We start from the raw sequence: 16086 nt of genomic DNA, 5'->3' as shown, positions 1-16086 counted from the left end.
GCTTAAATTGGACGTCCCCAGAGCAAATAGGTTTGAGCATTCCAATGGACAAAACAGCACTGCTGAGTGTTTCCAAGAAGAACTGTCCTGTTGGTAGGGCTCATTTGTCATGTCCTCCTTCTTTTTCTCAAACATGAATTAAATCTATTTGAATCATAACAATTGCTGCTATAATTCTGAGAAGGAACAGGAGTTTATTCTTCTGACTGTACACACGTATATGTATAAGTGTGCACACACACACAGGCAATTCTTCCCCCATTTTTGGATGCTCAGTAAAAGATTTCAAGACCCTAAGAAGCTACAGCATACTTACAAAATACATAAGAGAAGCTGAGAAGTTAGTCTTTATTAACTTCTCCATCCAGTCCTAAGACAAAAGTTACCATCTGAAATGACATTTACAAAGAATAACGCAGAAAAGGGAAAGGCTTGCTTAATATTGAAAACTGAATCTTGAAATCCAATTTTTCCAGTTTTCATTAGGTAAAAGATTAAGTTGTTTTCTTGTAACATAAAAGCACAACTCAGATGCAAAGCCATTTACAAAATGACACAGGCCCTCAATCAACCATCATTCATAAAGCCTTTCACCAATTCATGAGGCCGGTATTTGATAACCTCTACTCATGGTATTCAGCAAAAGAGATCACCAGTCCCTGCGCTCGGCCTTAACTGGTTTCCCAAACATTCTGTGTTGGAGGCATCACAGTCTTGAGTAATGAACTTCAAATATTTGGAAGAAGTACAATAGAGGTTATCTGGAATGGGACTTCCAGACTAGCCATTAGGACGGAATCTCCTAGGATTCTTTCAATTCCAGCCTTCCATGACGCAAGGAATAGCTCCGAAAACCAGTAAGGAAGAGCCAGCTGCATTAATCTCTAACAGCCTAAAGCACATTTAAAAATCATGGTTACCAGAATGTGATCTCACTTCACCCCCTCACCAATTCCACTCTGGGAGACCAACAAGTAGTTATTACCCCGGCATTAGGCTGAATCACTCTCCTAGATAAACACAGAGTCAAGTCCTGTTTGACCAGCCCCATCACCGGAAGCTGCATATGGGTCCAGTTAACAGTGTTCCCTAAACAACAAGCTGCAAGACCTCGTGTTCACCCTTGGACTGCAGGTATAACCATCTTAAAAACCAGGGCGGTGCTACTTGCTGCGGTTTGATAAATATGCCCAGATTGCTCTGTTATTTAGTCTCTTTGTGACTGAGTACATGTTTTCTCTAATGTGGCTTAAGGAGACCTGCCTCCTCCCCACTGTCCTTCTTCCCACTCCAGGGGTGTATGGGAAGAGCACCCCTCCTTCCTAACCCCTTCCAAACCTCTCACAGGGGATCTTAACTTCTTTTGTGCCATAATCCCTTTTCACTTTGGCAATTTGGATTCCTTCTCTGAATAATATTTTTTTTAATATAAAGTAAGTACATAAGGGACTTCGCTGGTGGTGCAGTGGTTAAGAATCTGCCTGCCAATGCAGGGGACACGGGTTCGAGCCCTGGTCCGGGAAGATCCCACATGCCACGGAGCAACTAAGCCCGTGCGCCACAGCTACTGAGCCTGTGCTCTAGAGCCCACGAGCCACAACTACTGAGCTTGTGCACCACAACTACGGAGCCCGCGTGCCTAGAGCCCGTGCTCTGCAACAAGAGAAGCCATGGCAATGAGAAGCCCACGCACCGCAACAAAGAGTAGCCCCAGCTCGTCACAGCTAGAGAAAGCCTGCATGCAGCAACAAAGACCCAATGCAGCCAAAAATAAATAAACAAATAAATTTATTTTTAAAAAAAAGTAAGTACATAAGATTTCAAAGTAAACCAATTATATTGAAATACAGTTATCAAAATATTTTTTAAAACTGTTTGGTGATAAAGTAATATATGTGCTTCTAAATCATACAGTAAATAAGAAGAGCTAATGGCAGTTCAATTAACTACTATAATTTGAAAGAAGAGACAAGTGTAAATGATATTTCAAGATCACTGCAACAACTATAACGGGATATAAAAACATCTGATGGTTGCGATCAGTAACAAAGGTACACTTACTGTGGATACTACTGAGGTTTGTTTCCCACATTCATAATTAAAAGAGAGGCCAAATTTCAGTTAGAGACTAGTGAAAATAAAGAAGTAATTTCCCTGCCTTCCAAGGTCAGGGACCCCTGAATCATAGACAGTTGTGGCTAGAGCTGGGGAATGGGGGAAGATGAGTTTTGCATCCAGGATGAGACTGAAGACTAAGGATTTAAAATAAACAAGATGAATCTAAACAGTGAAATCAGACTATCAAAAAACAGTGACCAGGAAATTACGGAATTTGGTCAAAAAGTTATTAAAGGGCTACTTCTCAGATGGAAGAGAGATTCAGTGTAATATAGTGATGCAGTTACTGGAGAAGAAAAAGGAAAAAGATTTTCATATTTTTATTCCCAGTAAGTTGTGATTCTTCAGTATACCCATTAAATTTTAAAACCTAATTCTAATTTTCCCCAATCCATTTCAGTAAATGGCTGCCCATTCAGCCACTTGCTCGGGCCTGAAGTCTCCAAGTCAGCCTTGCCTTAGCTCTCTGTCACCCCACATCCAGCGTCAAAACAGATCCCAAATCCAACCTCTTCTCACCTTCTCCACTGCAAGCCACCATCATCTCCTGCCTGCATCATCGCCTGCTCACTGGTCTCTCTGCTTACACTATTAGTGCTGACTTCAGCCAACTCCCCTCCAGCTGCCAGAGTGATCTTTTTAAAAGATAAATTGGATTACCTCGCTCTTCTGCTCAAAACCCTCCAATAGTTTCCTATCACGCTCAAAAGAAAAAAGAAAAATCCAAACTCTCTATCATGGCATCCAAGGCCCCACCCAAGGTGGGGGCAGCCTCGCCAGCCTCTCTGGCTTCCTTTGCTGCCACCCTCTCACCCTCCCTCATCTCTTCTTGCCTCACTGGCCAAGTTTGTTCCTGTCTCAGGGCCTTCGTAGTAGCCGTTCCCTCTGCCTGGAACACTCTTGTTTCCGATCTTCATAGCGTTGGCTCCCTCTGCGTGTCATTCAACCCTCTGTGCAAATGTGAGCCTTCCCCGGCTTCTCTGCCTAAAACGCTAGCACCTCTCACCCTAGGCCTGTGACTCTCAATCCGCTTTACTCTGCTTTATTTTTCTTCAAAGCACTTGAGTCTTCTTTACATCATACAACATGTTTCTTTGTTAATTTGGTTATTGTCTGTCTTTACAATGTAAATTCCACAGGGGCCAAGACTTTCTCTCTTTTGTTCTCTACTCCATGATACCTAGAAACGTGCCTGGAAAAAAGTAGGCACTCAATAAGTATTTTTGAATGAATAAATATTATTATAGATAAGGAAATAGAGGACTTTCCTTAATGTCAGAATTTATCAGTGGCAGAGCTGAGCTTAAATGAAGATACTCTGTCTTTCTCTTGCTTGGTCATTCTGCTACCCATGTTTCATCTTGCCAAAGCAGTGGTTACTATTCTCTTAAGATTAAGGATAAAATAATAGCTATCATTCTTTGAATACCTACTTTGAGCCCTCTGCAGTGAATTATCTTTCATTTTTATCTGCCTGTCATACCCTCCCCCTTTTCATGGTATCAGCACTCAGATTTTGCTTTGACAGCTCCCCCTCCGTGTATCAGGGGGAATGTGGGTCACAGTGCCTTGCCCTCTCCTGGCCGAGGTGTGCCTCAGAAACCCAAGCTTAGCCAAGCAGATGCCCTTTCCCTGGAAGAGGAATCTTGAGTGGACTGGCAAAGACTAGACGGGGTCTGTGCTCCCTGGGTCCCTATACCTGCTTCTAAGGCCAGATCCTTACCTTTTCCTTTATGTCTGTGAGTTATCTTTTTACTTCCAATATATACCATTTTTCTTAAGCAGCCTTTAAATTTCTGTTGCTTGCAACAAAAAACTCTGATACCATCTTTAACTGTCACAGCAACCCTACGATGTAGGTTTTATTACCATCCCCATGGTACAGAAGAGAGGAGCAAGGTTCAGGGATGTGAAGGGATTAGTTCCAGGTTACCCAACGTTATACATTATGTTGGCTGCATAATGGACCAATCCCCAGACTCTGTGAATGTATGTGTATATATATATATACACACACACATATATATGTATATATATATATATTCCCTTATATGGCAAAAGAGGACCAATCCCCAGACTCTGTGAATATATATATATATTCCCTTATACGGCAAAAGAGGCTTTGTAGATGTGATTAAATGAATGGTCTTCAGATTATCCTGGATTATCACAGGTGGGCCCAATGATATAATCACAAGGGTCCTTATGAGAGGGAGGCAGAGGGAGATACTACTTCAGAAGCAGGTCATGTGACAACAGAAGCAAGAGGTCAGAGTGATGCAAGGAAGGGGTCACGAGCCCTCCAGAATGCAGGTAGCCTCCAGATACAAGAAAAGGCAAGAAACAAATATTCCCCTAGAGTCTCCAGAAGGAACCAGCCTTGTCAACACTCAGACTTGAGCCCTGTGAAACTGATTTTGGAATTCTAGCCTCCAGAACCATAAGAGAATAGATCTGTGTTGTTTTAAGCCACCATGGTTGTAATTTGTTAAACAGCATAGGAAACTAGTACTCCAACTAATAAATGGCAGAGCTAAGACTGGAGTCCAGATGTGTCTGCCATGCTGCCTGACACAGGCTCCCCGAGAGCTCGTTCCCAAAGAGCCACCTAAAAACAACAGGAAGAAGGGGAGGAAGCAGTACCGTGTGCCCCAGAGAAAGGGCCACCCACACAAAAACCTCCAGCAGAAGGAGGCACTCAGAGGATTTATGCACCCCAGCGTGTCCTGAATTCAGGAAACAGGTCTCCTTCCTTCCTGTCTAAAGACGAAAGTTAACATAAAGAGCAAAGACGATGTATTATCCTCACAAGACTCTGGCCTTTCGAATTACTGAGACAGAAATCTTCTATAAGACAAAATGAATTAAAAGGATTTTTTCCCTTGCAACAGGGCATGACAGCAAATTTTCTACGAGGCTACCATCCAACTCTGATCTTTAGTGCAGAATGCATGCCATTTCCTGTGCCGTTTTGAAGGCACAAGCGTTTTGGGTCCCACTGTCAAGCTCAGCGCAGAAAATCTGACCGCTGGTACTTGTCCTCAAACGGCACAGTGACACTTCTATTCTCGCCTCAGGTTTTGGTCATAAGATACCTTTCACTGACCTGAAAGTATCGTGGATCTTTCTTTTCTCTTCTTTTCTTTTCTTTTATCGAATGGTAGAACTTAGCTGAAAAGACATTTTGCCCAAAACAACCTTTTCTTTTCTCTTCTAAAACACAATCTTTGTTTCATTGAAGGTCTCAGTTTTAATGATGTCTTTCATGAGCCTTCTCCCCTGGGACACGGGACCAGATAGGCAGTAGTGCACTCTTGTTCCTTGTGTTTATTCAGTGATTTATTTTTGCAAACAAATTGGCTGAATACTTTTTGGTCAATATAAAAAGCTAAATGTTTCCTGTTCTTAATATGATAGCAAATAATTTCACTGTTTCTGATTGGCTGGTTAAGTCAGGACTGTACACAACAAAAGAGGACAGTGCTGGATTCATAAATAGGAGTAGGGCCAACAGGAGATATGAGTAATCCACCGCTGCTGAAAGGTGGGGAAGAAGACCCCCTCCTTAAGCTCTGATTAGAACATGCGCAGATTATATTATGGCTCCAAACTATCACTCCTTTACCTACAAGAGAATCATGCGTCCCTGCTCTTTGTCATTCGCATGCGGTTTCTGCCTGTGGGTGGTGTCAACGTCCCTGTAGTACCGATATTGAGCTTGGCCATGGGCCTGGTATTGAGCAATGCAGTGTGAGCAGAAGTACTGTTTGCATGGGTTGCCTGTTGCTCGTCTCCCTCTGCTGTGAGACTGAGGAACGGTAATGCTCCTCCCTCCTGGCTCCCAGAATGAGAAAAGACACGGAGCAGAGCCAGAGGTGACACACAGCCAACATTAAACAGGGTGAAGAATAAACCTTTGTTGTTATGAGGCACTGAGATTTAAGAGTTGTTTGTTACTGCAGCAAAACCTAGAGAAAGCTGACTAACACAGAATATTGGAGGGTAGTTGGGTAAGTATCATTTAGGAAAACATATCAGGACTCTTTCATTGGCAAGTATCATCAACCTAACTCAAACTGGTGTAAGCAAAAAAAGAAAAAAATGTATTTATTAAAAAAGAAAAAGAGGGGCTTCCCTGGTGGTGCAGTGGTTAAGAATCTGCCTGCCAATGCAGGGGACACGGGTTCGAGCCCTGGTCTGGGAAGATCCCACATGCCGCGGAGCAACTAAGCCCGTGAGCCACAACTACTGAGCCTGCGCATCTGGAGCCTGTGCTCCGCAGCGGGAGAGGCCGCGATAGTGAGAGGCCCGCGCACCGCGATGAAGAGTGGCCCCCACTCGCCGCAACTGGAGAAAGCCCTCGCACAGAAACGAAGACCCAACACAGCCAAAAATAAAAAAAATTAAAATAAATAAAAAAATAAAAAATAAATAAAAAAGAAAAAGAAGAAAAGGTATCTATTGGTTCACTTAACTAATAGGGGTAGAGTTGGCTAACATGCCTAACATGGTCAGATAGAGAGATTCAAAACAATACCATAGGGACTCAGGCTCTGGCCATCTCTCAGTTCTGCTGTTATCCCAGGCACAATCTCTTTAGAAGATTGGCCTCAGCAGCTCAAGGCTTATAATCTCAAAGTTCTAAGTCTAGAGGAAAAGACAGAAAAGTTTTCCTGGTTGCTTCTTGAAAAATCTTGGGGTTATCTCTGATTTAACCAATTTGGGAGCAAGCACAGTGGTCAGGGGGATTCACTGCTCTGATTGACCAGGCCTGGGTCACATACTCAGCCCAGAGCCAGAGGTGGAATCAGCTCACTTTCTGCTTGAATGGAAAATGGGAGAGGGGTGATCCTTCCAAAAACACAGGGTGTACCGTAACCAGAAGAAGGGGGAAATCAGTGCAGGGCTGGAAAAACATAAATGTCTAATACACAAAGCAAGAAAGTGGAATAAAAGGAAACAGAATAAATACCTTTTCATTTTGCAATTGTTTTTAATTCTTAAAGTAACTCTATAGACAATATGAAAGCTACAAAATAATATAGAGGAGAAAATAAAAGCCATGTTCCTGCCATTTGGAATGAAACAACCTTTTGAAAGACCTTAGAGCTAGAGTTATTTAATTCTAGGATGATCCTTGATTTAAAACCTTTCCTTTTCACTGTGTAGTTTATTTAACAAATATGTATATTTTATATATGATAAATCTTAAGTATTTTTATAAACCTAAGGGAATTTTTTAAGGGTTGTCCACGTTTATATAAAATAGCTACATAAAAATGCATTTCTTAAAAAAAGAGTCATGGAAAAGAAATGGGTAGCTGAGAAGGGATGGGCAGAGTGAAGAGTATGTGAAATTATGGGGACCTGTGGGAGAAGGACCCATCATTTATGTGATAAGCAATCGGCAGCCGCCCATGACAAATGATCGCAACCTACCAGCTGTGATCTGATAATATGATGACATCGAGCATCAAAGACAGCTGGACCTGGTAGAACTTGTCTTACCAAGAACATTAAAATAAACCTAAACTCTTATTTTGGATGACTCCCCAGGCTGGTAGATAAGATTATTTGAGGCAATAAATGCTAGTACGCATAATATACAAAGGAGTGGCATCTGACATAGGAGCTGACTCTAAAATGAGCACATAAGATGAAACTCACATTTAGCCAAAATTTCCCCTTGACACACCTTAAATTACCCATATGAAGACATAGCATCTTTCAACGGTCTCAGGTAGCCAGTTTTTCTCCCAGTCTTAGTACAGATCGCTCCAAGTACCGGGTGACAGACGAGGCACAAGAGTGAAGCAATTCATTATGCTCTTACCAGCTCGGACTCCGGAGCCAGGCTGCCTGGTTCAAATCCTGCCCCTGCTGTTTACTAGCTTGTGACCTGGGGCAAAAAACTTACACCTCTGTGCCTCCGCTCTTTCTCTGAGCTATGGCTACGGCCGGCACAGCTATAACCCATGGACTATCCAGTGTTCCCTTACATATCTCAGCCTCCCTTGCAGTTGTTTTGGGGCCAGGCTCTGTGAGAAGAGGTGAGAAGGTTAAGAACTAGGGTGCCTTCTCCATTCTTGTCTTCTTTTGCTTCAGTGACTTCAAAAATGACATGTTCCAAACAGCTATAATTTATAAGAAGGCTGTCCAACCTGTATCAGTCTTTGTATAAGAAATCAGCTGTTACTGAGTATTTTGCTGTTGTTTATAACTGCAGCCTAGTCTAGGCTAGCCTGATTAACACAATGGGGAAATAATAGTTCCTACTTTGTAGGGTTGTTATGGGAGTTAAATTAGGTAATATTTATAAATTGTTCAGAATAGTACCTGAGTAAACACTATATAAATGCTTGGTTGGTAGGTAGGTAGTTAGGTAGGTTATGTAGGTAGACAGACAGACAGACAGAAGGAAGCAGTTCCCTTATGGGCTGCTCATGTTGTGAGTGTCACATAAAACTGAAGACAATTAAGGAAAGAGCTGAGTCATGTGTCCCATTTTATGCTTCACCACCAGTGTACAATTCAGGGGGAACTGCCTGCATTTAAACAAATTTTATTTCTCTCTCTCTCTTTCTCTTTCTCCTTCCCCCAAGAGCACAACATTGAACTAGCATAAATAAGTCCATATACACTGCAATCCAACTCTACACAAAATCTGTCTGTTGGGCTTCTCTGGTGGCGCAGTGGTTAAGAATCCGCCTGCCAGTGCAGGGGACATGGTTTCAAGCCCTGGTCCGGGAAGATCACACGTGCCGCGGAGCAATGAAGCCCGTGCGCCACAACTACTGAGCCTGCGCTCTAGAGCCACGAGCCACAACTACTGAGCCCATGTGCCACAACTACTGAAGACCGCGCACCTAGAGCCCGTGCTCCGCAACAAGAGAAGCCACCGCAATGAGAAGCCCACGCACCGCAACGAAGAGTAGCCCCCTCTTGCCGCAACTAGAGAAAGCCTGCGTGCAGCAATGAAGACCCAACGCAGCCAAAAATAAATAAATGAAATAAATTTAAAAAAAAAATTTCTGTTCGTGAAGACAAGGACCATGTTTGTGTCATGGTTCCATGGCACGTAGTAGGCATCCAGTAAGTGGTAGCCAGCCAGTTTATGAATATGTCTGTTCCATGATTTTAGAGCACATTTAAGCAAGTAATAAATACTAGCTGAATAGATGAACAAATAAATTAAAAATAACTCCCTTTAATAGCTGAAACACACCCATTTGTATATGTATATGTATCAGTAGTGGGAAAAAAATGTATTCCCTTAAAACTGGCATCATAATTCCTCTTAGGTAAGGAACTAGCTTTGTTTAGATGAAAGACCATTTCACAGATGGAAAAACTGAGTCTCTGAGAGCTTAAGTCATCTGTGCTGAGCCACACAGCTGGAAGGAGTAGAGTGTGGTTTAGCATGCAGAGCTGTGATCCCAGAGCCCAGGTTCCTAACCCCTACACTGCACTACCTCCACTTTGACATCCAGGACATTCTTACACCTCCCTTGACAGCTCCGGGATTTGACTTGCGTCATCTTCTTCAACCCACCCCCACAAGCCTCTCAGATACTTCATTATTCATACTGATGACACCTCCAACACCATGGCCTCAAGTCCATGTGATCCCATGACCCCCTTCTTCCTTCATGACAGTCACATCTTAGAACGGGTTGTCCCTGAAAGACTGTCACATCTCATCTTCCCAAATTCCTGATCCCATCATAGCCTTCTCTGTCCTTTCATCTTTCCCACCCACTCACTTCTATTTATATTGTATTTTGCCCTTATGTGAGACTATGACTTGGGTTATTGGTGTCCATCTAGAACAGGGCTCAGCAAAGGAGAGCCCATCGGTCAAATCTGGCCCATCACCTACCGCTGCAAGTAGAGTGGTACTGGAACACAGCCACGGCCCTTTGTCACGTGTTGACTATGGACAATTATGGCGTTGAGTACTTGCAACAGAGACCGCACGTGTCCTGCCAAGCCTAAAAGATTTCCTATGCTGACCTGACCTAGAAAGCCATTTCCTTGTTCCCCAGGAGCTCTGAGGTTACCGGGGCCGTGTTCTCAGGGCAAGCCCACGGCTCTGATCATATTAATCCTCCTCATTGTCACTGGGGAGAATTGGGTTTGGCACTGGAGGGGGGCGGGGAGGGAGAATGAGGCTGATGTGAGGGGACTGGCTGTGAGCTGTGCCGGTGCAGAGCCGGGTCTCATCCGGGGTAACACAGACCTCCCCAGAGCCATGAGGCTTCTTACTTGGGCCCACACCTGTCACTCTCCCTGCCACGCCCCAGGGCCTTTTTCCTTCCATGCCATTTGAGCCCCTCAGCATCATGTGAAAACTCAGTCTCCTCCACTGCCTGTCGCCCCAGCCAGCCATCACCCATGGCGAACAGCCCACAGCCCTCTCGGTTCACCTCCAGTCAATAGATTCCTCCTTGCTCACAGCCTGTCCGCTATTCAATCAGCTGATCAAGAGGAGCTTTGAAACATCTTACTGTTTCTTTTCCTTTTAATGTTTTATTATGGAAAATTTCAAAGATAGAAAAAAGTAGGCAGAAAAAAAACAAACCCAGCTCACCATCCAGCTTCATTTATACTGTTCTCCATGTCAGTCACTCAGTGTAACTTCCCCCAACCTTATCCATTGACATCATATGATTTCATATTTCATTCATAAATATTTCAGCGTGTTTCTCTAAAACACGATAACTTTTTTATTATGAATATGAAATCATTACCAAAGCTTAAATAAAATAACAATAATGCTTTATATCATCAATTATTTACTAGGTGTTCAAATTTCCAGTTGCCTCCTAATTTTTCTTTTTAGTTTGCTTCTTTGAATCAGGATCCAAATAAGATCCATTGAAATTTCAAAAACTGTATGGACCCTACCATCCCCATTTTAGTGCTTCCAAGTTTGGTTATGTTTCTTACTTCCAGTGTGAACATGTAACGTAGTGTTTCTGTCTCTTTCTGAAAATTGGTTGTTAAATCATTAACACAATTCAGAAAATATAGTAATTTATGAGAAAAATGTAAGACATCATTCTTAGAAAAGTTAACAATGCTTTTCCATGTACTTAAGATCCTGTAGGGGAACAAAATTTGCCACCCAGAATGTCTCTTTGCCATGTGGATTATTTCAAGCTGAAAACAATCAAGGCCCAAAAGACTCAGGAAGAAACTTTGACCTTCCTCCTAAATGCCTAAAAAGAATTTAGATAGAGGGCCTGTGCCTGGAATAGAGTTATCACTAGAGATATCGGCAAAGAACGTGGGTTGGGTGTGGTGGGGAAACTTAGAGATCAGAATCCTCTCTCTGTCCCACTGTCTCCGAAGGGCCCCTCCAATATTTATTTACCAAACATTTGCTTTTCCATCTTCATGGCAATTGCCTTCCTCCCCTTTGAAGTCTCAGGTCCCTACCCCTAACATCCTCTTTTGTCTTTAACTGCAGATGGTATTTAAGGTGAGGGTTTCAGCCATTTTGGTGAGTTACTCAGTTCTCCTGGGCCTCTCCCATGTACACATGTTATTAAACTTTTGTTTGATTTTCTCCTGTTAATCTGTCTCAGGTCAATTTGATCCTTATACCGGCCAGAAGAACCTAGAAGGGTAGAGGGAAATTTCTCGCTCTCCGACAATCCTCTGGGCCTAGTCTAGACCTTTTACTATATTAGCTTTGCCAGTTTTCAACACTGATTTTACCCAACCGTCTGTTTTCTCCACCTCTTTTCCAGGGTTGCTGGAAATAATCTCATAAGCAGGCTGTTCATATGCATCACAAATTCAGGCCATCAGCTGGGCCATCCCTACTCATCCCTAGTTGATTCCCTATAGGTTTCACCATAGCAGCTGTTGCAGCCTCCTCCCCTCCCCCACAAGCCTCCAGAACCTGGGCCTCCATCTCAGCAGATGCCTTCACATCCACAGGAACGACCAGAATGACAGTACCCACCGTGAACTTTCTCAGCTTTTCTCCCTTCCCCCTCAGATTTCCTCTCACTTTTCCTTCTGGATTCAATCAGAAGTTCTCAACCAGGGGCAATTTTTCTGTCTCCCCACATTTGCCAGTATCTGGAGACATTCTTGATGGTGAGGACCACAGCGGGTGCTACTAGCATGTGGAGTGGGGGAAGGCTGGAGATGCTGTAAAACATCCTACAGGCCAGCCCCTCACAACAAAGAATTACCGGGTGATAAATGTCAGTAGGCTTGGGGAAACGTGGGTTAGAGATGGTCTCTTGGCTCCTGCCCTACTTGCCTCTCTGCTCTCCCTGTTCAAGAGCATTCTCAAGAAGGATATAGCACCTGAGTTCTTGCCTCTTCAAGACCAAATCTGGGCACCAACCAGCTTGGCCACTGGCCCAACCTGACTGGCTCCAGGCCAATGGTGGAGTGGGGCATAGATGGTCTTGTGCATCCCCATTTCCCTTTAATGCTTTATTAACATCTGTTTTACAACACTCACTACAGAAACTACAGCTACTTGTAAACACATCTCTCTCACTCCAAGGGTCAGAGCCATATTTTATTCATCTCTGTTTTCTCCACAGCACCAAGCTCTTTGCATTGCATTTGGAAGGTGTTCAATAAATATTTATTGCATCAAATTAGATTAGTATCATTTACATTTTTATCATGCTCGGGGCATCTCTTTGAAAGGTAATGGAAGCAGAGAACACAAATGCCAGTTAAAGCAAGAGCTTTTGTGTTTTTGTTCCTGTGGAGTCCAACTGAAATGCTTGCTACTGCTACTTTGCAGTATATTTACATGAGCTGCCAGCGGAAGTTAGCAACTATTTTAAATTAAGGTATTTTTACGATAAATGACTAGGGATTTGAGAGAACTCTTATTTAGAGAAACTCTCTTATTTTTAAGACTCTTCTTCATTGGTTTTTTCTTTAATATTTATTTATTTATTTACTTATTTGGTTGCATCAGGTCTTAGTTGCAGCAGGTGGGCTCCTTAGTTGTGGCTCCAGAGCTTTATTGTGGCTTGCAAACTCTTAGTTGCAGCATGCATGTGGGATTTAGTTCCCGGAACAGGGATCGAACCCAGGCCCCCTGCATTGGGAGTGCAGAGTCTTAACCACTGCACCACCAGGGAAGTCCCTTCATTGGTTACTGTAAGTGGGAAAATGTTTCATTTTCAACCTGGAGAAATATGCTAATCTTTCACTTATTAATCATTTATAGTCTATAAATTATAGGCTTTCCATTTTCATAGTGGACAAAATTAGGCAGAGGCTTAGAAGCTTAATAAGAAACAAGATTTTCTAATATCGTTCTCTTTCCAATGTATAGGTAGTCTCAGACTTTTAAAAACTGGTAATACCTGAATTCTTTTAAACTCTCAAAATTGAGAAAGTCAGCTAAGGGTCTATTCAACTTGGCATTCCCCAGAAGGGCAGATTTAAGCAAAAGATGTGACATTTGAGGGCTAAGGGTCTAATTTCATTTCTTTCTACTCTGTTTAATATGGGATTTTACAAAACTTACTTAATTTCCTAGTGCCTCAGTTTCTTGACATTGTTCTTGCAAAGGGCTGGTGTGAAACTATTTTCAAAGAAATAAGTTAAATATTATTTTCTCTAAATTGAGTTGTCTTTCTTCCACTTATGGCTTAAAATTGTGGATCATTACTTAAATGTCACCCTCCAGGGACTTCCCTGGTGGTCCAGTGGCTAAGACTCCACGTTTCCAATGCAGTGGGCCTGGGTTCGATCCCTGGTCAGGGAACTCAATCCCACATGCCATAACTAAAGATCCTACACGTGACAACAAAAATCCTGCATGCTGCAACTAAAGATCCCAAACATGGCAACAAAGATCCCACATGCCACAACTAAAGATCCAGCACACAGCAACAAAGATCCTACGTACCACAACTAAGAACCGGCGCAGCCAAATAAATAAATATTAAAAAAAAAAAAAAAGTCATCCTCCAAGTGAGGTCTTTCCTGACCACTCTATATAAAATTAAGTCCCATCAATACTCTATATTCTCCCCTCTCTGCTTTATTTTTCTCTATAGCACATACTTGCTTATTGTCTGCCATCCCCCACCAGAATATAAGCTCCATTAAGTCAGGAGTTTTGGCTACTTTGTTCACTGCTTTACCTCCAGCACCTAGAATGATGTTTGGCACACAGTAGAATACTCAATAAACATTTATTGTATGAATGAACAAATTATGCAAATCTAGAAATTACATATGCTATAAAGCTATCAAAGGCATGAATTAGATGTAATTGAATCAACATGGCTACATCTCAAAAGCATGTATTTGAGTCAAATAAAAGCAAGTTGCAGGATAATGCATAAATTTCCTCATCTGCAAAACAGGGCTGGTAATAGCATTGTTATGAGGATCAAGTTAGTTCATTAGTGTTAAATGCTGAGACCAGTGATACAAGCATTCAATAAATGTTAGTGGTCATCATTATTATTGCTATATCACTGATGACAAACAGTTCACATGAAGTAATACTACTAATTTTGTATGATATAATCTAATTTTATATAATTAAATAACTAATTTTAAGACTACGGAAGGATGCAGTATAGACCAAGCTGATTAATTCTGTGAGGAGAGAAAACTCAGATTAGAATGACGGTCAAAGAGAGTATTAACTTCATCTGTCATGCTCTAATATTTTAAATGTAAATGATACATATAACTAAAAAGTAATATTTAGAAAAGTTTAGTCATATTTCCTGAGACATAATGACCTTTAGGGCTAGAAGGAGAGGAAGAGAGAATGGAGAGATGAATTACTTAGGATAAGAAAATTTTTTAAGTTTTCTATTTTATTTCTGAAGTGCTTCTTGAATAATCACTGCATGGATAGGATGCCCTTAGCCTAGAATGAAAATAACCAGAGAAAAGAGCCACGTACATAACTGATCCAGGGTCCTGGATGGATTACATGAGTTAGTTCTCATAGATTGGAGGAAACTATCATTAACACAATCTAAAAGTTAGAAATAAATTATTCAAAGCCTTGTGTCATTACTTACTGCAATTTCAGCCACTCTTCCACAAATGGAATGGAGAAGAATTCTGTGAATGTCTCCCCTATCCTCTTTGGATTTTGACTGGTCACGATGCCATATGTTTGATTAACAAGAAAACAATAAGCAAGAATTCAAGTCAATTGTTGCTATTCTGCTGGCAAATTAACACTATTGAACCCTTAGGGTCATGGAATATTCAAAGACGTGAAAAACTTACTTGTATAACCATTCGGTCAGAAAATCACAGGCAATGAATTTGGTTCTTTTCCTCTAAAGAGAGAAGAGAGAATTAAATTATATTCTTTGCCCCCATGTTTAAGGTGGACAAAGGAAGAGGGGTTAATTGATTGCTTGTGTTAGATGAAATATGCATAAGTCCTTGGTGAGGTTTATAAGCACGTCAACAAACAATAACTCAGGCAATGTAAAGAATTCTGACAACATTTCTCTAGTCATCTTTGGGTAAGGATATATTCTGACTATATTAGCAGGGACTAATAAAAGACAATGCACATAGTAGGAGGCTTATTACATGCATTTTGGACTTATCTCAGAAGGATTTATTTAAATCTAGATGTTGATTCAGAGTAAATATATTTATTGCTTTCCCCCAGTCCACTCAGATCTTCAGAACAGCAGCACTTCGGGTCTGGGTGCCATTGGCCAGTGCATTGACTCTGCCAGCTGCCCACCCATCAGCCCCTCTCCACTTCATCCTTATTACCAGAAACCTGATGACAATCAGTCCAGGGGAAAAACTACATTTCCCAGCCTCCCATGTAGCAAGGGACAACCATATGACATAGTTCTGCTGTTTGAGATAGAAATGGACATGTTCCATGGATTTCTGAGAAAGTGCTACTTTCTTGATTTCTGCTGTCCTTTTCTTTGAAGTTTCCTTCTACTTCTTTCAGTCTGGAACACAGATGTG

At 41.9% G+C, this 16086-nt stretch overlaps 1 protein-coding gene across 2 annotated transcripts in view; it reads right to left on the bottom strand.

Annotated features, from left to right (window-relative positions):
- Positions 1-16086, bottom strand: part of IQCK (IQ motif containing K) — a 128559-nt gene that overhangs the window by 72564 nt on the left and 39909 nt on the right. Inside the window, exons 5-6 of one of the 2 annotated variants that reach the window (XM_059898350.1) lie at positions 15373-15425; positions 15159-15236 (exon numbers count right to left, since the gene is read on the bottom strand). In XM_059898350.1, the coding sequence (XP_059754333.1) occupies positions 15159-15236; positions 15373-15425 (131 nt within the window). The remainder of the gene's footprint in view (positions 1-15158; positions 15237-15372; positions 15426-16086) is intronic. The other variant, XM_059898351.1, reaches the window with a different exon arrangement.

Source organism: Balaenoptera ricei, chromosome 15 (assembly GCF_028023285.1).
Source record: "Balaenoptera ricei isolate mBalRic1 chromosome 15, mBalRic1.hap2, whole genome shotgun sequence".
Lineage (NCBI taxonomy): Eukaryota > Metazoa > Chordata > Mammalia > Artiodactyla > Balaenopteridae > Balaenoptera > Balaenoptera ricei.
Note: the sequence above shows the minus strand (reverse complement) of the source record. Positions and strands in the feature narration are given on the sequence as shown.